The sequence below is a fragment of the Phodopus roborovskii genome, unplaced genomic scaffold, assembly GCF_943737965.1.
Source record: "Phodopus roborovskii unplaced genomic scaffold, PHOROB, whole genome shotgun sequence".
In the NCBI taxonomy this organism is placed as follows: Eukaryota; Metazoa; Chordata; class Mammalia; order Rodentia; family Cricetidae; genus Phodopus; species Phodopus roborovskii.
Genome location: NW_026126541.1, coordinates 18,368,804 through 18,391,813, shown reverse-complemented (window position 1 = coordinate 18,391,813; position 23,010 = coordinate 18,368,804). Strand labels below are relative to the sequence as shown.

General features: G+C 42.0%; 1 protein-coding gene across 1 annotated transcript in view; it reads right to left on the bottom strand.

Annotated features, from left to right (window-relative positions):
* The window catches only part of Arhgap19 (Rho GTPase activating protein 19), a 34,934-nt gene that overhangs the window by 620 nt on the left and 11,304 nt on the right, over positions 1–23,010 (bottom strand). Inside the window, exons 2-11 of the mRNA XM_051200036.1 lie at positions 20,935–21,200; positions 18,045–18,125; positions 16,511–16,720; positions 13,789–14,015; positions 12,045–12,131; positions 9,334–9,399; positions 7,575–7,766; positions 5,505–5,603; positions 1,283–1,393; positions 246–333 (exon numbers count right to left, since the gene is read on the bottom strand). Coding sequence (XP_051055993.1) covers positions 246–333; positions 1,283–1,393; positions 5,505–5,603; positions 7,575–7,766; positions 9,334–9,399; positions 12,045–12,131; positions 13,789–14,015; positions 16,511–16,720; positions 18,045–18,125; positions 20,935–21,200 — 1,427 coding nt within the window. The remainder of the gene's footprint in view (positions 1–245; positions 334–1,282; positions 1,394–5,504; positions 5,604–7,574; positions 7,767–9,333; positions 9,400–12,044; positions 12,132–13,788; positions 14,016–16,510; positions 16,721–18,044; positions 18,126–20,934; positions 21,201–23,010) is intronic.

Genomic DNA, 23,010 nt, shown 5'->3' with positions numbered 1-23,010 from the left:
GGGAGGAGAGGGGAGGGGAGGGGAGGAGAGAGGGGAGGGGAGGGGAGCGGAGGAGAGGAGGAGAGGGGAGGAGAGAGGGGAGGGGAGGGGAGAGGAGGAGAGGGGAGGGGAGGGGAGGGGAGGGGAGGGGAGGGGAGGGGAGGAGGGGAGCTTCACTGACTAGGTCTAAAGTATGCATGGAAGAGGAATGTGACTCGAGGGGACTCTCAGCATGGACATTCTCAGTAAGAATGGAGGACAATTACAATGAGTACCTTTCCTCCCCTCTTTCTTCCCTTCAGACCATTTCAATCTTGTTGGCGTCATTGTGACAGTTGGAGAACCGGAAAAGAACTGCAATGAGAAAATTGTAGAGTGGCTTAAATTTTCAAATGTCAGTGCTGCTTTGTTTTCTTTTCTTTTGTTTTGTTTTGTTTTATGTGTATTGGTGTTGTGGCACTGGTGCCGGGGCCCCTGGAACGGGAATTAGTTGTGAGCTGCCAGGAATTGAATTTGTGTCTTCCGGAAGAGCAGTCAGTGTTCTAACCACTGAGCCATCTCTCCAGCCCTGTCAGAGCTTCTTTACAGAGATGCAAATTATACCTCTCTGATCATCATTGGCTGCCGTTAGCTTAAGGAAATAGTCTAGGCTACCTTAAAGGACTGCCCACAGGTGATACAGAGCCAGGGACCTGCCTTGTGACATTCTGGCAAGAATTAACTGATTACAGAGCCATTGTGCTATATTGGTCATCTGTACTTGTAACCATCTATGCTGGTCAGTTTTTTATCAACTAACACAAGTTAGTTATCAGGGAAGAGGATGTCAACTGAGGAAATGCCTCCATCAGACTGGCCTGTAAGCAAGCACATGGGGCATTTTATTAGTTAATGATTGATGTAGAAGGGCACAGGCACTGTGGAGATGTCCCCTGGGAAAACAGTCTTGGGTTCTACCCCCCAAAAGAGAGAGAAGCTTAGTGAGCCACCGGGAGCAAGCCAGTAAGCAGTGCTCCTCCTCAGCCTCTGCTTCAGCCCCTGCTTCCCTCCATGATGGACTGTGAGCTGTAAGCATTAGCCCTTTCCCTCCTGAGTTCTGGTGTGTTTATCACAGCCACAGAAAGCACATTAATGCACATGCTATGTCTTTCTTGAACTCAAAGCGTGTAATTGATTTGGTGAAAACCTACAGAAAAGGCCCTGAGCAGTGCTGACTGAGCCAGAAAACCACAGCACAGCAAGCACGAGCCTACTTATCAGCCTCTTCTTCCCCCAAGAGGACAGGGAAAGGACGTGCTCTTACCAAGCTCATATTTTCTTTGCTGACTCTCTTCATTTCACCCATGGCTACAGACTCTGGAGTAGGGGACTTGTTTTTCTTTTCTGACATCATCTGATTGCCCAGGACTTTGCGCTGATTTGGAAACAGAAAATATTTTGTTCATGAGCATTTGCTATTTTGTAGCTGTGCTGATCTTCAAAACTATTAACATCCTCAATTAAAAACCTCAGCATCAGCCGGGCAGTGGTGGTGCACGCCTTTAATACCAGCATTCGGGAGGCAGAGACGGGCATATCTATGTGAGTTCCAGGCCAGCTTGGCCTACAAAACTACACAGAAAATCAAAAGCAAATACAAAAATCCCCCTCAGCATCCTGATACTCTGCACAGACCCAGGCCTTGTGATGGAGGAGAGGGGGAGCACATAGCAAGCAACAAGAACTACTGCTTCCCTGGGTAATTTAGCCTTCCTAATATGATCTAATAGCAGTGCACCTGTGAGCACGAAAGGAACACCAGTCACTCTTGAGAGTTGGGCTTTCCTGGAGACTTGGGGTTTGTAGAGGGAGTAGTCTCTCTGGCAGCTGCTAAGGGTCCTTTCCTCTCCCCATTAAGGGAACTCTAGGATTCTGCTTCTCTGTCCATCCTCACAGTAAATATGCAGAAATTTGTCTAGAGTTTCTAATACAGACACTAAAGGCCCCAGGACTTGGGGGGGAGATCACATGACCACTGATACACAGAGCAAAACTACAAGGTCCTCTGAGCGGCCTGAAATCTGTGTGATATAACCTGCTGCCGCAGCTCAAGGGAACAACTCTATCCGAGAAGCCCCTCCTCCTTTTCCCTGCAGAATAAAGCTGAATTCTAAGACAAGAACATTATCAAAACTAAAACACCAAAGAAAATTTATCAAACTAAAAAACGAAAGCATTAAACTCTACATTATGACTATCAATGGCAGGGTCCAGAATATCCTAATGTGATCAGCTATTTACATGACTATCACAGAGAACAACCTTCTTCCAAAACAAGAGGTTGATGCAGGATCCACTATCGGGCATACCTCTGTACAACTGGAAGGAAAGAAAATTTCTACAAGTTTTAATGTTTTTAAGATTTTGTTTTATTTGTGTGTGTGCACACATCACATGTGAGTACAGGTCCCTGCAGAGGGCAGCAGTATTAGATCCCCTGGAGGTGGAATTGCAGACAATTGTAAACTTCCCAAGGTGGGTGCTGGGAACTGAGCTCTGGCCTGGAACAAGGTCCTCTGCTGAGCTGTCTCACCAGCCTCCAAAGTTTTTGTTGTTGTGGTGGTGGTGGTGGTGGTTAGTTGGTTAGTTGATTAGTTTTTGGTTTTTTCAAGACAGGGTTTCTCTGTGTAGCTTTGGAGCCTGTCCTAGAACTCGTTCTGTAGACCAGGCTGGCCTCAAACTCACAGAGATCCACCTGCCTCTTCCTATTAGTGCTGGGATTAAAGGTGTGTGCTACCACTACCTCACTAGCTTCCAACGTTTTCATTTGTAAAGGACTTAGATATGAAATAGCTATATTTTTAAGAAACCAAACAGCTAAAACATACACACACACACACACACACAAATGTGCTAGAAAACTAAGGCCTATATACCCTCCCTCCAGAAGGCAGGAGTCATCTGAGGATGGTGAACTGGGAATGCCAGGATCCAGGAGACTAGCTATAAAGCTTCCAGTGAATTTTCAAAAGGGCACTCTGAGTTGGACCTGCCATGTGCAAGGGACCAGCACCACTCACCAACAAAAATGGTACTTAACATTTTCACTGCAGAGCTACTAAGCAAAAGCCTGTATCTTTTATCAGCTCAAAAGTCTCCTCATTTATAATGAAAACACCTTGTCCCTCAGTTTTATAAAATTTGCTATTACAACATCTGTGTTTAAAGCTGTTGTTCTGGGCTTAGAGTGTGGCTCAATGGAAGAGTGCTTGCTCGTAAGTATGAGGTCCTGGATTCAGCTTACGGTGCCACCAAAAACAGAAAAAGAAAACAATTATAATTTCTAAAATGTTTTCTCCTAAGTACTTCTGAAGTCCAAATACTCCTTTAGTAATGAGGTAAGCAACCGTCAAACAGATAGCAACACCTACATTTCAAGCAATAACGGCCAATACATCTCAAGCCAAACCACAAAACCACAGCCATCCAGCTTCAATTATACACTTATACGTAGCCAGAGCTACATAGTGAGAGCCTGTCTCAAAAAGAAAGGGAAAAGAACTTAACTACAACTAAGTTTACTACCTTCCCCACTTCAGTGTACACCTCAGTGTCCTAACGGCGCCAGCTCACCCATCCCCACACTATTCCTCCTAAACAGAAGATAATGCCTCAGTCCCTCCATTCCTCTGGCCATGAGTAGTCACAAATCATTCCCTGTCTCCATGACTGTGATCCCTTTAGCACCCTCAGATAAGCAGAATGGTCATCACTTGGCTTTTGGTGACTGGCCTATGGGGTCTGGTGTCGCATCCCCAGCCCACCACAGTGAGGAGAGTGTCAGACTCGCCTTCCTTTCTAAGGATGAGAACCTTGCACTCTCTCCACACCCCACATCTTCAGTCCTTCAATGGGAAGTGAGGCTCCTTCAACCTCTGATCACTGTAAATGCTGCTTCCATGAACACTGGTACACAAATATCTCCCGGAGACCCTGCTTTCAATTCATTGGTATGTACACAGAACTGAAATCAGTAGATCATAAATGACTCTATTGTTGATTTTCTGAGAGACAGTCATACTGTTTTCCCCAACAGCTTTGCTGTTTTACATCCCTAGCAGTAGTATACAGGGCTTTCATTTCCCTACATCCTCATCGTCATTTGTAACTTTCTGTTTTGCGGATAGAGCCACCCTGGTGGGTGTGAAGTGACCGCACTATGACTCTGCCTCACATGCCCTATTCGCTTTACACAATTATGATAATGAACACCTTTCCCTGTCTTTTCTGGTCACGAGTGTGTCCTGAGAGAAACCTCTACTCAGGTTATTTGCTTGTTTTATAATGAGCTTGGATTTTCAGCAATTTTGAGCTATGAAAGTTCTTTCTATTTTTCTGGATATTATCTCCTAACCAGATACATGACTTGCAAATATTCTCTCCTATTTCACAAGTTGTCTTTTCATTCCATCGTAGATAGCAAAGAAAACTCTCTAAGCAGCAAGTGTCACGTTTCAAAGGCCATTGGCCCCAACCATGAGGATGGAGAATGGTTTCTAGACCTCTATAAAACACAAAAAGAATCAAAATTAGGACTAAATGAAATTGCAACTGCTAATGACTTCAGCATAAAAGGGAGGAAATTAAAAGGCACACATTTGTTACACAAAAAAGTTTTAGTAAAAGTATCCTTTATATTTGTAGATTTATATACTTTAACAATGTTAAAACAGTTTTTAAAAGAAAAGTAGAACTAAGGATAGAGCTAATCCCTCTAGGTTAGCTCATCATAGTTAGGACTGAAATTAGAACCCTATGACCAAATCACCTACTGCCACCTGATGGCACACTTACTAACTGCACTCATGTTCAGCAATCTGCACACAGGGACAGCAGCAACAACACAGTAATATACAAAATCAAGATTTCTGATAACTATGCTATATGGAAAGAGATTAAAACAACAGTGACATCATTAAGTTCATCAAAATTAAAGATATCAGAATTCACTGGGGTCTTAGAAAACCCATTTGTCCAACAATTTACCTGGTGCTCAGCTCGCTCACTTCCCCACACAGGTAGCAAACCACATAAAGAAATGTGTAGTGTGGCTGGGCAGCGGTGGCACACACCTCTACTCCCAGAACTCTGGAGGCAGAGCCAGGTGGTCTCTGTGAGTTTGAGGCCAGCCTGCTCTACAGAGTGAGTTCTAAAACAGCCAGAGCTACACAGAGAAGCCCTGTCTCAGAAAAAAAAAAAAAAAAAAAAAAAAAAAAAAGTGTGTAATGTAAAGCAGGAAGTAAGTAAGAGACTCCTGTCCTCAGACACAGGAAGGAAGGGAAGGCAGGTGCTGCTTTCTCTACAGAGTTAATCCATTTGTGACATAGTAAAATGCTTTGGAAAAAGGCCTTTCCAAACTCTATACCCTCACCAATTAACCCTTTATAGAACTCCAAGGTATAGAACTACTAAGCTGTTTGTACACAAGAAAACAAGACACTGATTTCCTGAGGACCCATGTGAACAGCAGTGGCACAGAGGTTTACCTTAATAAGCCCACTAAAGGAACGTGAACGCGCTCTCTTCTGCACCCTGGGAGTAGAAGGTTCTCGCCCCGGTGTTTGAGTCAAAGATTGCTTATGGAACTACAAGAAAATACAGAGTATATTTATTAATATTGCCCCATCAAAAAATGACAGCCTAGGGCAAACAACAGCTGAGTGTAAATACCCAGAAAGCCAAAGAGTCTGTACAAATGTAGCAAGTAGATTGATAAGCAATCACCAAGCAGAAGGGACATTCACTATCCCTGTTTACAGACTAGAAACCAAGATCCAGAATGCTTATGAACTGGTCTAAGATCTGACAGTACACCAGAATTATTTTTGCATCAAATACCTTGGTATTTGATACTAGCACAACCCACAGCAGTCCTCATTTTAACAAATTGTATGACAGGATTTACGACAAGATTTATTTTTAAGATAAACTCTCATGTAGCAGAGGCTGACCACAACTTTCTGCATGGCTAAGGATGACCTTTAACTCCCAATCTTCCTGCCTCCATCTTCCAAGTCATGACATTATAAACCTAGAAGGCTATACCCAGTTTATGAGGTGTCAGAGATCCAGCCCAGGGCCTCGTGAGCTACATTCCTAAGCCAGAGTGTTCCTCCAATATCAAAGCTCTCTGACTGGAGTTCACTGCTGTGATGGGAAACAGACTGAGTGCAGACTTTTAATGCTGTCAGCTCTTTGTGTAGACGTATCTCCAGTAGAAAAAAGGAAGATGCAGTTAGTGTACAGTCTTTAGCCAATGCCCTCATTCATTCTGGGTGTGACAGGGTCTCCCTGTGTATCTCTGGCTGTCCTGGAACTCATTATGGAGACCAAGCTACTGAACTCAAAGATCTGCTTGTCTCTATGTCCCTATTGCTGGGATTACAGATGTATGACACCACACTCAAGTTCTGAGGCCCTAAACCATCTCTATAGCCACATATAAAACACTTGTGCAGGACTTTGTCAATTGTTGAGAACAGCTCAGTTTCCAACATTGTCTGATACTTTTTTATATCTTGTCCTATGGTGGAGATGCCCAAAAAATAAATAAAGGCAATCTTGCTCAAAGAAGGTACTCACTGAACAAGAAGTGTAAAAAGCTGACCTGCTGTGGATGGGTCTACAGTGTCCTCCAAAGCCAGGTCTGGGGTCAGGGGTGGAAGGTATCCTATGGCACTACACTCTGGGGAGGCAGGAGGGCCTGCTGGGAAGTCTTAGTTCACTGGGGGCATGCCCTCAAGGAGCACTGCAGCACCTGACCACGAGATACACTGCAGCACCTACTCTGCTGATGCCATGATGCCATGATGTCAGCCCTCCCACAGGCCCAGCAGCAACAGGGACACTCAGTCATGGACAGAAACCTCCACAACTGCTCACCAAGCATATCTGCTTCCTTTCATGTGTTGACTATCCCGGGAGTGTGTACAGGGATGCACTCACCTTGCCTATGCAGCTAAAATCTAAGAGGGACAGACAAATTTCCCAAGAAACTCCCAAGTCTTAAGGATTCACTCAAACCATGCTTTGAGTTCTCAAAATGGCAAATGAAAGACCTAATCTTACTTCCAAGACCCCAAAATGAGCAAACTCAGCCACCAGAATTCCTGATTAATACCCACTACCCTGCTTTTATGGTGTTTCCTAACTACAAACTACTCCGTTAGCAAGAGCTGTCACTTCTGCCCACCCTCTCCACCTTTACAAGTGGGACACATATGTTACTCTTACTGTTTTACAAACATGAAAGTTGAAATTCAGAAATTAAATTGTTCACCTAGAAAACACACAGCACTTAAATTCTGGAGCATTGGAACTGCTGGTTCTCTCCAAGCAAACTCGGTACGTGTCAAAATACAGCTATTCTAAGCACAGTTAACTGCAGAAACCAAGCACCTCTCCCCAGGGCAGGAGTACATTGCAATTCCATGGGCAAGCCTGCTATTTTGGCTGTGCCAAAGCTTGCTCCAAGTGAGACTGCAACCTAAGGGAGAGTCTTAACTGTGCTCCCCGGTGACCCCCAGAGCCCACCCTATCCCCCTGCATCCAGGCACCTGTCTAATAAGCTGTTTCTTCTTCGTGGAGTCTGGCATGTTATGGACATGTTGGAAGAGTTCTTTCAGTGCCTCTTCTGTATGTTGCTGGGTCTCCTCCTGTTGAGAACAAGAATCTACCCTGTTCCGTTTCTGAGATCTTGCCAGCTGGAAGGACATGGCATGACATGAGGTTGTCAGATCAAGATCATCCTACAGAAAAAATGTATAAAAAAGCAAATTAATACATCCTATTGGCTTTGTTTTGGGTTCCCATTACATACTACTACATGCAGGAATATGAAAAACCCTAACACAAGTACCAGATAAAGGAAAAACTATTAATAAAGGATTCTGAATGGTCCATTTCCATGATCTGCCCAGAAAATCAATGTGCATTTAGAATATTGTCATAGAGAATTATAGCTGTTTGAGTTCAGTTTTCAAAACACCTTTTAATCTCAAGTAATCCTTCTTGCTATCCAATAAAGTAAGCTCAACAGTATTAGGCCCAGCAGACAAAGCAATACAAAAACAAACAGAAACAAAAATCTGAGGTGAAAGTTGACTTCATCTACACACTGAAATGATACTCCTACCCTAGAACCCATAGCTGCTGGGCCTTAACTCAAACTCTTCCACACAAACTACATGAAAGTAGTAAAGGAATAAAAGCTGCAGGTCTCCATGGAAAACAACATCCTAGTTAAACTAGTTTTTAAAATGCCGTTTCTGGGGCTAGAAAGATAGCTTAGTAGTTAAGACCACTGGCTACTCTTCCAGAAGACCCTGGTTCAACTCCCAGCACCCACATGGCAGCTCACAACTCCATGTAACTCAAGTTCCAAGGGATCCAATACCCTCATACAGAAATGAATACTGGTAAAATACCAATGCACATAAAATAAAAATAAATAAATCTTTTTTTAAGGCAAAAAATGTTGTTTCTTAGTCACACCAAATATTTGTTGATTGAGAAAGTAACAGGAGTAGAAAACACAGCATAAGACATAATCTCCAAGTCTCTAACTCAGGCTAAATACAAGTCAGCCACGTGCTAGGCTTCCTCAGTTTCTCATGGCTACGGCTCAATGCTCTTACGTAATTTTCTGTTAATAAGCATCATATATTTCTCTAAGTTCATTTGCTCTCGAATGCTGCTGGCTAACTTTTATTGTCAGCTTGACACAACCAACAGTTCCCGGGAAGAGGGAACCTCCATTGAGGAACAGCCTTAAGAGACTGGCCTGTGGCCATATCTATTAGAGATTGCCCTGACTGACAACTGATGTGGGAGGGCCCAGTCCACTGTAAGTGGCGCCATCTCTAGGCAAGTGAGCTAGCTAAGCAATGAGCCAGCAAGTGAGCCAGGAAGCAGCCTTCATTCAGCCATTCAGCCATGGTTTCCTCTTTAAGCTACTGCCCTCACTTCTCTCAGGGATGGGCTGTAACCTGGAAGTGTAAGATGAAATAAACCCTTTTCTACCCATAGTTTTTATCACAGCAGCAGAAAGCAATCTAAAATACAAATCCTTTTTTCCTCCTTTTATTTTGAGAGTATATGTGTATACTTCTGAAAGCAAACAAGCAAGCATATTATTCATAGGGGCCTTTTAATTCCACAAACTTTCTTCTTAGTCTTTGTCCCTGCTAAAACAAATGACTAGATAAGTTTGAGCTGTAACATTAAAAGTACTGGCTTAATGATGATATTACTTTGTTTTAAAACTTCACCAATCTTAATTCTTCCCTTTTTGGAAGACCAGTTTCCTGTTCTTACCTTTGATACTTGAGTTCTGGAGCCCAGATAATACAGTCTGGCACATTCCCGAATATAAGCAGGAGCCTGAGCAGGGTATAAAAGAAAACCAGGGCTCAGTGGTTAATAAGACAATTCTTTCAGGCCACAGAAAGAGAATCATAACATTACCTAAAGGGTAGATGACTATGGAAAGCCAAATACTTGCCAAAATACCATATTCCCACCCAACAGGCACCTCAACAGATCTGATGGGAAACTGTAGGAACATAACACTGCAGTTGCTGATATTTTAAAAAACAAACACAGCATGTGGCACTCACATGAGCCAACATGAAAATACAGACCATTCCCAGGGTCTCCCTGCCTCCTGCTTGCAAATCAAGCTGTGAGCTCTCAGTGGCCCCTGCAGCCTTTGCTCTGCCGTCATGGCTCTAACTCTAAAACTGTAAGCCCAAATTAAATGCTGTCTTTTCTAAACTGCCTTAGTTAGCTGTGCTTGGTGGTGCACACCTTTAATCCCAGTATTTGGAAGGCAGAGAAAGGTGGATATCTGTGAGTTTGAGGCCAAGCTGGTCTACATTAAGAGTTCCAGGATAGCTAGAGCGACATAGAGAGACCCTGTCATTTCACAAAATGAAAAAGTGACCTCGGCCACTGTGTCTTGCCAGCAATCGGACAAACAGTGATTGTGACATATGAAAACATGTTCTACATCACCCATCACTGCAGACATCAGAGCTACAGTGAGACCCACCCACCCCACATCCATTAGGATAACAATGATCAGAGAATATCTATCAGGAGCTGGCAGGCAGTGATACACAACTTTAGACCCACCACTCTGGAAACAGAGGCAGGCAGATCTATGTGAGTTCAAGGCCAGCCTGGTCTACTGAGCAAGTTCTAGGACACCCTCCAAAACCAAAGAGAAACCCTGTCTCAACAACAACAACAAAAAAAAAACTATCAGGAAAAAAGGGGCTATTAAGGACATGGATCCCATTCTACTATTAGGAGAAACGGAAAACAGTGTGGCAGATTCTCAAAAACATTTAAAATGTATTACCATATAGTCTAGGAATTATACCAAAAAGAATAAAGGCAGGAGCCAGGCAGTGGTGGTGTACACTCAGGAGGCAGAGGAGGCATATCTCTGAGAAACCTCAAAAAAAGAAAAAGCAAACGCAAAAGAAAGAGAATAAAGGCATGGTTTAAGTAATGTTTAACCATTCATGTTCACAGCAGCATTACTCACAACAGTTTACCAGAGATGCAATCTCAGTGTTTATTCACATATGGATAGATTAGCAGTATGTGCTGTATACACAATGGAATACTATACAGCCTTAAGTAAGGAAAAGCTGTCACATGTTACTGTGTGGATTAATTTGAGGACAATATGCTGAATAAGTAAGTCAATCATAAAAAGACAAAAAAGTATTAAAAACAGAGCTACCAGCCAGGTGGTGGTGGCACATACCTTTAATCCCAGCACTCGGGAGGCAGAAGTAGGCAGATCTCTGTGAGTTCAAACCAGCCTGGTCTACAGAGTGAGTTCTAGGACTGCTAGAGCTGCACAGAGACCCTATCTCAAAACATAAATATAGAACTACCAAATATCACATCTATTTCACTCCTGGACATGTATACCCAGAGACCTCCACACCCTACCACAGAGCAGTTGTTTACTGCTGCTTTAGTCATAGCAAAAGAATTGGAATTGATCTAGTTGTCCATCAACAGATAAACTGATAATGAAAATTTGGTACAAACATAAAAAATAGAATACTACTTAGCTCTAAAGAAAAATGAGGTCAAAATTTTGCAGGAAAATAGACAGACTTAAATGTATACTATTAAGCAAGGTCACACTCAGAAATAACCCACAAGTACTCTCCTATACAGAATCTAGGCAAATACACACACACACACACGTGCACACACACACGTGCACACACACACATATATATGTAAACAAGTGCATATGTGGGTGCAGTATATGTGCATGAAGAAGAGGGAAGAAGCAAAATACTAGTGAGTGTGGAAGGTCTGAACACAGGTGATAGACAGGAGTTATGGAAGAGGATGTAAAGCTAGTTCTAAGTCTGTCATGGATTTTTGGTTTGGGTGGTGGATAGTACATAAAATATAATCAAGCCTGAGAGCAGAAAATGAAACATGAAATGTCACAGTTCCATTTCAAGTATCAGCTCTAACTGTAAATAAGTTCATTAGTAAGTTGTACAGACTTGGAGCTAATTTTGGTATGTGACATCTATTTATTTGCAAGGGTTTTATTGTTGTTATTTCAGTTTGGTTTGGTTAGGGTTTTTTTGTTTTGTTGGTTTCTTTTTTGTTTTGTTTTGTTTTTTGAGACAAGGTTTCTTCTAGTAGCCCTGGCTGTCCTGGAACTCACTCCATAGGCTAAGTTGGCCTCAAATTCAGAGATCTGCCTGCCTCTGCCTCCTGAGTAATAGAATTAAAAGCCTGTGCCACCATGCCCGGCTTGCAACCCAGCTTGGTTGCCCAACTAAGCAACTACCAGCTCATGCTTCCCTCCATGAAGGTATGAAGTCAGTTAGCCAGAGGACAGAGAAGGCTGGGCTCCTGTTTCTAGCCCACCCACCATCCATTCTGCCTTACAATCCCAAACAGTGCCTCTCATCCAGGATCCCACTCTGCCCCCATCTTCTTGTCCTGTTGCCAGCCAAATGCCATCCTTTACCTACCTTGAAAAGTTTCTGGGAATGTTTGATCATAAATGCCATCCCAGTATTTAACTTTGTGATATTCTCCTGAAGGTCATTTGCAGTGACCTAATCAGTGGAAAGAGACCAAACAAAGGGTGTCAAGAACTGGAAAGGCTCACCAGTACATTGTCACTGAAAGGCTCTGAGTTAGCAGGTTTCCTCCTGAAGTGACATTAATAGCACAGACATGTATCCCTAAAGTGAACAGGAAATCTTTAAGCTTTCTTCATTTCCTACTTCTGCTCACAGATGCCTAAGCAAAAAATCTAACCTAGGATTCAAAACACACACACAGAAGAAAGGCCACAGTCTGTACCCAGCCATCAAGGACAGTGGCTCTGTGGAAATTGGGGCATTCATACCGAGACCACCTACTAATGCTCCTAGAGCTGACATTTTCTAAACAGTCAAACTGCCATTGATCCCTTCTCTTGTTTCTCTTGCCTTTTTAAGCATTTCAGCATCTCTTTATGCCATGCCTTCATCCTTGTAATTTTATCTGTTTGTGCTTCCTAAGGTCTCACACATGCTTCTTTTTATAGCCACAGCTTGTTTCTGTATAGCATTGGAGGTTTTGTCTCATTGGTTGGTTGTTTGGGAAGGGTCACTTCCAGGCTGCAGTACAAGCTCTGATCCAGCCCTCTAGAACTTGGTGAGCTAATTCAAAAACCTTCACAATGAGACTTGAGCTCCTTGATGTGGACAAATGTAGGTGTATCCAATCCCCATTAACCCAACCCTGGCTTTTCTTAGCTCAGAGCAGTCCATTAATTTTGAATTGTTACTTACAAAGATAAAATGTTGCATATAACCTCTCTCCTTAATTTCCCTTTCCTTATTTCTTTTGTCTTTGATTGGTTGGTTGGTTGGTTGGTTTTGGCTTTTCAAGTCAGGGATTCTCTGTTTATAAGCTCTGACTGTCCTGGAACTTGCTTTGTAGATCAGGCTGGCCTCAAACTCACAGAGATCTGCCTCCTGAGTCACTATAACAATCTATTTTTATTTTTTCTAATGATTTGTGAGGTAACTGGTAACGACTACTCCATGCCCACTTTACAAAGGAAGCAAAAATAAACAGGTACAGATCTGGGTTGTAGTTTCCAACCCAGATAAACTACTCAAAGTCTCATCTCCCATCAAAGCCTATGTTGTGAAAGGGCAGGAACCTGAGCTTTGTGTGTCCAGGTCAAACATTTGTTTAGCAAACTATTTTAAAACTATTTTAAAATGTAAGCCACTAATGAGGCCATGGCCCCAGTAAGAAGCACATTCAGTTTTATGAAAGAAAACTGAATGCATGGGAGTAAAACTGTTGGCATAGGCTAGACTGCACTGTCTGCTTGGAATATTATTTTATACAATCACACTATTCTAAACCTGCAAAAAATTAATTTTTATTAATCCTTCAATCATTAGAAATCAATTTGATTACCAAGGAGCATTCCTGTTAAGATGAGATTAACACCATCTAGCCAAAACAAATATTCTAACTTCTTTTGCAGCTAGAATGTTCCAGGAAGATGTGGCCATGCAGGGCTACTAGAGACTGACTTATCAGTGAGGTTATAGGAACCAGGCCCCTCAGCTCTGGTGGTTCCTAAGCTCCTAACCTCATAAATATGAAGGCTGGACCTTGGATCCTTGGTAACCTCACCAGTATACAACCACAGGAGGGGCCCAGCCTGAGAAAACCAAGCCCTGAAGATCTGCCCTCAATACTAACATTTTTGGGCCACAGGACATGGGGTGCAAACATAAGGGCAAGGTTATGGGCGGACATCTTATTCTTGTCTTGCTTCTTCGCTGTTTGATAAAGGAGATCAAGCAGTAACTTCAGCAGGTTACGATTGGCTGGAGGCAGGATGAGGAAAAGCAGCTGCAGGGCCTCAATCTGCCGTTCCTTGTCTGGTATGTTGGTCTTATTTCCTTTATCATCAAACTGCATCAAATCTTGAAAGGAAATATTGAAAAGAAAGGAATAAACCAGCTGGAAAAGTTAATGCTATTATTTTCTCCTCAGTCTCACTAAAGAAAGAAAAGGAATAAAAGAATCAATCATAAAGGAAATTCAAAACTGCTATTATACCTTATAAGAAAGGCCTAGATTCAAATACCAACACTGTAAAAGTAAAATGGGCAATGAGCTTTGCAAGATACTTCCTGTGTGACTATGAACATGTTAGCAGGTATAGCATGAGCCCCAGCACAAGAAAGAAAATGCAAAATACAACAAATAAATGTCAATCTAATTCAATAACTAAAGACAATCCACTTTTAAAATGTGAAAAAGATTTAAGTAGAAGGTTAGGTGTGGTGATGTACACCCATGTGCCTAGCACTCAGAAGACTGAGAGGCAGTTTGATTCCTAATAGTGGTACCTTATCGAAAAGGAAAAAAAAAAAAAAAAAAAAAAAAAAAAGCAAACAACAAACTGAATAGAATCCCTTTCAAGAAAATAACATACACAAGCCAGGCACTGTGACACAGACCTACAGTTTTAGCTACTTAGGAGGCTGCAGTAGAAGGATTGTGAGTTTGAGGTAATTTAGCAAGGCCTTGTCAATGAAAAGGGGAAAAGGAAGAGAAAGGAAAGAAGGAAGATGTCAAACATGGGGTCAGTAAGCCTAAGCCTGAGTGTGCCCGAAATGTCTATCAGAAACCACAAGACACCACTTCACAGCTGCTAGGATGGTCTGAACAGAAGTGCGACAATACACATACTGGAACAGGAGCACTAACCCTTCTATTGCAGGTGGGAGTGTTAAAACAGTGAAATCACTTTGGGTCTCTTTTTAAATGTATGGGTCTTTTGCCTGGAAGCATGTCTGTGCACTTGGCTCACAGAGGTAGGTAGTGAGAAAGAGAGGGAGAGAGGAAGGGAGGGAGGGAGGGAGGGAGGGAGGGAGGGAGGGAGGAGGGAGGGAGGCAGAGAAGGTGAAGGGTGGAGGAGAAGGGGTGGGAAGAGAGAGAAGGAATGCCATGGGTGGAAAACTAAGCATGGATTCTGGCACTGTGCACACTTAGAGCCTTCTGTACCATAATAGCTGTTCAATTTAAGAATGAATTCCCTCCCACATAGATACAAAGAATGAGGGAACTATGAGCTTAGAATCGAACGGTCTCCAAGGTACAGTGAGTGAAAAAGCAAACACAGAACAATGTGTATAATACTCTGCCATTACATAAACACAGGGAGAAAAGAACATATACACATAGTGTACAAACACCTCTGGAAGGCTACATTAGACATCACAGCAGTGGTTGTCTCTGGGTAGAGCTGGTGCTGAGGAACAGGGTGGGAGAGAAGCTTTTCCGTCTTGAACATGTGGGTTAACTGCCTACTCAATAAGCAAATAATATTTTTAAAAGAAGAGCTTACAAAGGCAGAGATAGGCCTCATCTTCAGCATGGAAATACATGCAAAAACTCCAAGCCAAAGCAAAAGCACAGAACCAGCAACCACCTGAGAGGAATAAACCCAATGACATGTCCAACCCAATGGGAAAGCACACCTTTATCGAGCAATTAAAATGTTCCTAGTACTATGGTGGTCTACATATGAGATACAAAAATCAACAAGAGCTGGGCACTGGTGGCACACATCTTTAACACCAGCACTCGGGAGGCAGAGGCAGGTGGACCTCTGTGAGTTCAAGGCCAGCCTGATCTTCAGAGGGAGTTCCAGGACAGGCTCCAAAGCAATATAGAGAATCCCTGTCTTGAAAAACCAAAGGGAGTTAAAATAATAATAATAATAATAATAATAATAATAATAATAATCAAAAAAGAAATTTATCAAAAACATTTAAGGGGATTTAGAGATGACTCACAGGTTAAGAGTACTTACTGTTCTTGCAGACAAAACATTTTTCAAAGATTTATTTATTTTTATTTTATATGCATGGGTATTTTGCCTGTATGTTTCTCTGCGTGAGGGTGTCAGATCTTAGAGTTATAGACAGTTGTTAGCTGCCTCATGGGTACTGGGAATTGAACCCAAGTCCTCTGGAAGAGCAGTCAGTGCTCTAACTGCTGAATAAGGTCAGTGAGATGTCTCAAAAGTCTCAAAAGGTAAAGATGCTTGCTGCCAAGCCTGAGGACCTGACATCAGTCCTCAAGACCCACGTGGTAGGAGAGAACTGATTCCCAAAACTTGTCCTCTGACCTCCACATGCATGCCATGTCATATGCACATGAACACACAAAATAATTGTAATTTTTAAAAAATGTTTTAAAAGGAGAAAGATGAAGAGGAAGAAGACAACAATTGATCAAATCAAACTTAACTAGCCAAGATTTGTAAGTAGCCAGAGGAGGCCATTAGGATCATGAAGTCTGAGCCAATATCAGCCCATCATAGTGAGTAATGGGCAACAAGAGATCACAAAGGACTTGACTAAATTGAAAAAAGTATTTTCATCTCTTTCCCACTTCTTATACTCACCAGCAATTTTGAGGTGAACATGGAAATGTTTATGGGTCAGGAGGGGCTCTGGTAACTCTCCTAGAAACATCTTCAGCAGCGTGGCAACATCATTTGAGTGAAACTCTCCTGAATCCAAGTCAATATCGGTTCCATTATTGAGAGCATCCCTCAAAATCTGCTGTCGGACACTGTTGCCTGGTACTCTGAACAAGCCTTCCACTCGCAAGTCTGCTTAGCACGGCAGCCGATAGGAGAGAGAAGAGAGTCACGATTAATGTATACAGTGTAAACATGGCTTCCCTTTAAAGACCTTGCACCGCACCTTTATAAAGGAGGCTCCACCAATATTTCTAGGGAAGCATGAAATCTTTTTGACCCCCTGAGCACCTAGAGATGACTCAAACTGAAAGGTTCCTGCAATGGTCATTTATCCTCCTGAGGAACTACTCAATACTGAATTTAACAGTCAGTGTCCCCCCCAAAAAAAGCTTGAAAAGTAACATGAAATAAAACCACATCTCAATACCCCTTTATGCTTATTCCTCAGACTCTCAAGGAGCTGAGTGCATGTATGGGCGTTTGTGGCTCCTATCAAGTGTTTTCTTCAGCTAAGAATAAACCCAGAATCTCTGCATTACTATGTGACTCAGAATTCTAACAGATCACCCTGTAGCTAAGAGACTCCCAAAGGCTCAGGTCATTCCAAGTGAGCTGTTCCCACCTTACTAGGCTCTAAGCTCCTGTAAGGAGATGTCACAAAGAGAGGTAGACAGTCACATTGTTTTATCTGGAAGAAGCTTGTCCATGTTTACATTGTTGCATATTCCCCCCACTTCAGGGCCAGGCAAGTGACAGCAAAGGAATGAAGGGGACCCACAACAAACCACACAACACATCCCTGAGCTCCACAGGTCATGTCCACACAGCAGCTGGGCTGCTAATTCAATCACATCTTTGCCAAAACTTAAAAAAAAAAAAAAAAAAAAATGCAAAAACTTTAAAAACCCACAAATCCAGACACCACAAACCCTTTCAAGACCTGAGTCCACAATCTCTGTTGAGCTCCTCATACATGGTGTCCCACACCCAGTAAGTCAGAGAGGGATGTCTGGCTGGTATTTAAATGTATAAGGTCACATAAAAGGCTCCACATTTTACACGTTCTTGGCTGTGCTGAACTCTTAGAACAATGACATGACACGAAGGACCACTAAAAACTAAGTGAGACTCCATGTGTATGTTAATGACAGATTTCTGAAGATGGAAATACTATGCTTTCTTGAAAAGATGTCATAATTCTTTAAGAATGAGGAATTCTTCCAGAATTGTCTACGAGCTAATTATGATTTCATAGACATTATATACTTTACCTACATCTTTGAAAGCAAAGCAAATCAATAATTGACATGAAATTCAAAAGGAAATGTATTTATAAAATCTACCACCTGAAAATCAATGATTCTTTGTTGATGGGTAGTTGGTATCTCTAACCCATCAGCAAACTCTCTAAGGAGAACTGGCAATTCTTCATTAAATATTTGAGTAGCCTTACTTTTGTGCAGATATTCAATCAGTTGGTATATCTGGGCAATGCCTTCCTCTGTCAGTGGAGACCCAAATACCACTCCTTTTTCTGAAAAAACACATCACAGGGTTATAGCACAGAAAGAGTACAAGGTCATTGATGTAATGATTCTTTTTACCCATATTTATTTATTCAGGGGGCAGGGGCATGATAAATATGATGTTCAGAGGACAACTTAAGAAAGATGGCTTTCCCCTTCTACCCTGTGGTTCTTGGGAATCGAACTCAGGTCATCAGGATGGCAGTGGATGCCTTTACTTGCTGTGCCCTCTCACCAGCCCAAATATCATGATTTTAAGAGCATGCAAGCATTCTACTTTCAATTAATGTTTTCACAAGATTGGTAAACAAAAAAAAAAAAAAAAAAAAAATATATATATATATATATATATATATATATATATATATATATATGACTAAAAACTAGAAATGCACCCCAAAATGCTGTCAGAACAAATGTCAAGTCAATTCTGTCTAAATTCAGTATTAGATCATGAATTTCTGGAGACAACAACTTTTCCTTATTTAAGAAACAAAACCTAGCACATTGAGATTTAATTTAAAAACAAAGAACCTGAACCATGATTGTGAAGTCATGGTGATTATTCACTAGCGCTGACACAGGATATGATCTTTAATGTTTAAATATCCCATCCTGCCTTAGTGATTTTCTCACATTTAATAAAATAAAGCAGGGCCTCTTTATTTAATACCTTATCAAAAGTAGTGCTGCAGAGCTGGAAAGATGGCTGCTCTTCCACTGCACTCACATGGCAGCTCACAACTGTCTGTGACTCTAGTTCCAGGGGATGTGACACCCTCACACAGACATACATGCAGGCAAACACCAATGCACAGGACAAATAAAATCATTAAAAGAAAACAGAAGTAGGCTTTGAGGCCTGCTCCACAGGAGGGAATTCATACCCGGAACTATTAGCCTGGTCAAAAGCCCAAGACTGGGGAGGTCCATAGGCCTTCAGCAGCAACCTACTATTGTTTTTGCTAAATTGTCAAGCTGTCAAACTGTCTTTATAAGTTTATGCTACAGATGTGAGCCGCTCTCAGTCAGGAAACCTTCTTTTCCAAGTGGGCATCAGTTAATGTAGAGACTCATAATGGTCACAGTGCTTTGAATAGCTAACTGTGAGTATTCAACCCTAAATGGGACATCAGTATCAGCATTCTCTCCAAAGGACTCAAGGAACTTGAAATAAAAGGAAACTCTGTGTGTGTGTGTGTGTGTGTGTGTGTGTGTGTGTGAGAGAGAGAGAGAGAGAGAGAGAGAGAGAGAGAGAGAGAGAGAGAGAGAGCAGATAGAGAAGAATGCTGTAAAATGCTCTCTTCTGGACATGAAACAGCCACTGTACTTAGGAATTCACAGCAATTACAGTTACCTGCACAAGATCAACATTACAGGCCCCACCCCTAGCTGAGGGGCTATTGCAGCTGATAGCTGCTAGGGCAGGGAGAACCATTTTTCTCTGATTGTGTAGCCACTAGTAAATTCTTCATGTTCCCGTAGCCCTGTGCATACAGGCAGCACAAATTAGACTCTGTAAGTTATTTACAAAAAAAAAAAAAACCTAAGCAATGGTGGTGCCTGTCTTTAATCCCAGCACTCAGGAGGCAGAGGTAGGCAGAACTCTTGAGATCAAGGCCAGCCTGGTCTACAGAGTGTGTTCCAGGACAGCTAGGTCGTAGGAGGGAAAAAAATGTTGGGCAAGGTGGCACACACCTTTAATCTTAACCCTGGGGAACAGAGGCAAGTAGATATCTGGTGAGTTCAAAGCTACCCTTGTCTACATAGCATGTTCCAGGACAGCCAGGGATGTACATGAAATCCTGTCTAAAATAAGCAAACTGAAAGGAAGGAAAGAGAACATGAAACTCAGATGGGGATATACTCAAGGGGAGTACAGAGGAAGTTGGAGGGGAATAAGGCAGACAGGATCAAAATACAGATGTACGCATATATATAATTTATTCTTCGAGAATTTCCTATGTGAGTACAATTATATTTTGATCTTCAGGCTTCCTTGACTATACTATCCTGCTATGTGACTTTATTTTCTCTAGTATCATTGTAATTGAACTAAGCGGTGCATTCCTGTAGTCCCAGCTAAAGCTAAGGCAAGATGATCACTTGAGCCTAGTGCGATCAGCCTACACAACACAGTGAGATACTAACTCAAGAGGGAAAGGAAGAAGGGAAGGCCACCTGAAAAACGTTATTCTAGTACAATATTCGTAGATGCCCTGATAACTGCCTAAACCCTCTTTCAGGCACTGAATATATATATTTTCTCTCTCCTCTCCTCTCCCTCTCCCTTCTCTCCTCTCCTCCTTCTCTTCTTCCTGTTTCTATGTGTCCAAGTTGCCCTCAAACTTCAGACACTCTTGCCTCAGCCACCCAAATGCTGAGATTACAAGACTTGCATCACCATACCAGGTTTAAGTATTTCTTTACCTAGACAGTTTCATAATTTTATTATTAATGTCTAAAGTTCTACTAATGAAAATGTGAGGGAAAGACGAAAGAAAATGCTTTAGGATAATTACAACTTCCAGTGAGGGTGAAAATGTTAACGGGATAAAGCGCAGTCCTGGAAGCCCCCTTCAACAGTTAAGAGCACTGTTACTCAGCAGAGGACCTGGCATGGCTCACAACTGCCTGTAACTCCAGTCCCAGGGCATCTAATGCCATCTTCTGGCTTCCATGGGCACCTACATATACCTGCTGCACAAGCTGGCAGGTACACTTCATAACACAATTTTTAAAGACATTTCTTTTCAGAAGAGAATAAAGCCCAATCAGCAGCTAAAACCCACTGCCCCTCCCAGACATAAGACCTACCCTTCCGCTTGAGAGACATTAGAGACCTGAAGAACCCTGCAGCTGGGCCAGCCCCACCAGGCAACTTAAGGTCCACTTCCCCCATCAGCTGAGCCAACTCAGTTCCAGGCAAATCAATAAGTCTTGTGATATTGCTGACCACCAATTCAGTGAACACGTCTGGTTTCTCATGTCGTAGTTTCTCCACAAAAAAGTCTGGATTGAAGATAATAGGCTGACCTCGAAGGGGAGAACCATTGCAAATGACAAAATTGCAGATGGCATCACTGGAAAACAACAACAACAACAAAAAAAAATCAAACAGAAGGCTCTTTGGAGGAATTGTTTTTGTGTTTCTTGCTTCCTACCCTAAGGGTTCTGTAGTCCTGAAGCTACACACAGCAGAGGGTTCTAATAGGCAGCTTCCCCTAACAGAAGCCCCTGACCTTGGCATCTGCTCATCATAGCCAACGCATTCACAGAATGGAGGCTTACCGCTACACAGAGATGCACATTAACCCAGCTTTGCCTCGGCCACAGTCGCCGATGTTTATTCATTTATTCGGTGGTTCTTTGTGCATGTTAGTCAAGTGCTCTCTGACATTATACTACTCTCTCTCAAACCCACTTTTACTTTTAAATCTTTCCATTCTGGGTGCCTCTGACTCATGAGTTATCTAACTCTTGCACAGAAAGGTTTTTCTCTACAAGGCCCTGATCTTGGTATTTAAGAACTCAATTGCTGGGCCAGTAAGACAGGCAAGCCTGATGACCTTAGTGTGACCCCTGACTTTCACATGGTGGCAGGAGAGAACTGATTCCCACCAGTTGTCCTCTGATCCCCACATACATGCTGTGGTACACACACTCACAAATACACACAAAATAAATGTCAAAAATTATCTTTAAGTGTAAAATTTTAAAAATAACTCTATTGTTGGTCACAGTGGCACTTGACTATAGTATCAGCATTCTCCTTGGGGCTGGGAAGACTAGGAGCTGAAGACCAGCCTATACAATGAGATCCTGACTCAAAACATAGTTAAGTTGCTAGAGAGATGGCTCAGCAGTTAAGAGTACTTGCTACTCTTCCAGAGACCTAAGTTTAGTCACCAGTACCCATGTTAGGTAGCCCACAACTGCCAGAAACTACAGCATCCGAGGATCTGCAAAAAAATGTATAAGAATCCTAAAAAATTATAATAATTATTAATTTAAATTAATAAAAATAAGAACTGTACTAATACACCTCCTATAGCACACACATCATCAATTGTACTTACCATCAAGTATCTCTAATGGCTGGTTCTAATCTCTATCATATACATATACAATCATCAGTTATATAGCAGATGAATAAATATAACACACACTACAAAGGACATCAAATATAACACACACAACAAAAGGCATCTTATCATATCTCAGTAAAGCAAAGTTAAGTTCTCCTGACTCATACAAATATTTCCACAATAAAATGTCCATGCACCCAGGCTATCAAGTACTATTCCAGGAACAGTAATGCCTCTAAATATTAAACAGATCTAATCAACAACATATCTTTCTAACAGGACATGATCTTCCTTTCTGGTGTTGGGCTTTTGCATTCTAGACAAGTATTCTTCCCAGCAATATCCCCAATCTTGGTTGGTTGGTTGGTTGGTTTGGTTTGGTTTGGTTTGATTTGGTTTGGTTTGGTTTGGTTTGGTGTGTTGGTTTTTGAGACAGTCTCACTCTATAGACCAAGCTGGTCTGAAACTCATTTTGTAGCCCTACTGCCTCAACCTTCTGAATACTGAGATTACTGGTGTAAACTGCCATACCCTGGCATTATGTTTTGTTTGTGGTACTGGGGGTTAAAACCAGGACTGAGTACATGCTAGACATGCTCTACCACTGAACCACATCCTCAGCCCAGCTGATAATTTTTAATAACAGGGTAATAAAACAAGACACAGATAAGTAAACTTCAAAGTTCAGCTGTACTTCCTTGAAAAACAATATTGCATAATTCTAACAACCCCAATCTTCAATTGGTGGTTACTATATGCCTTTTACTGTAAGAATTTAGGGCCAGCAAGATGGTTCAGCTAACAA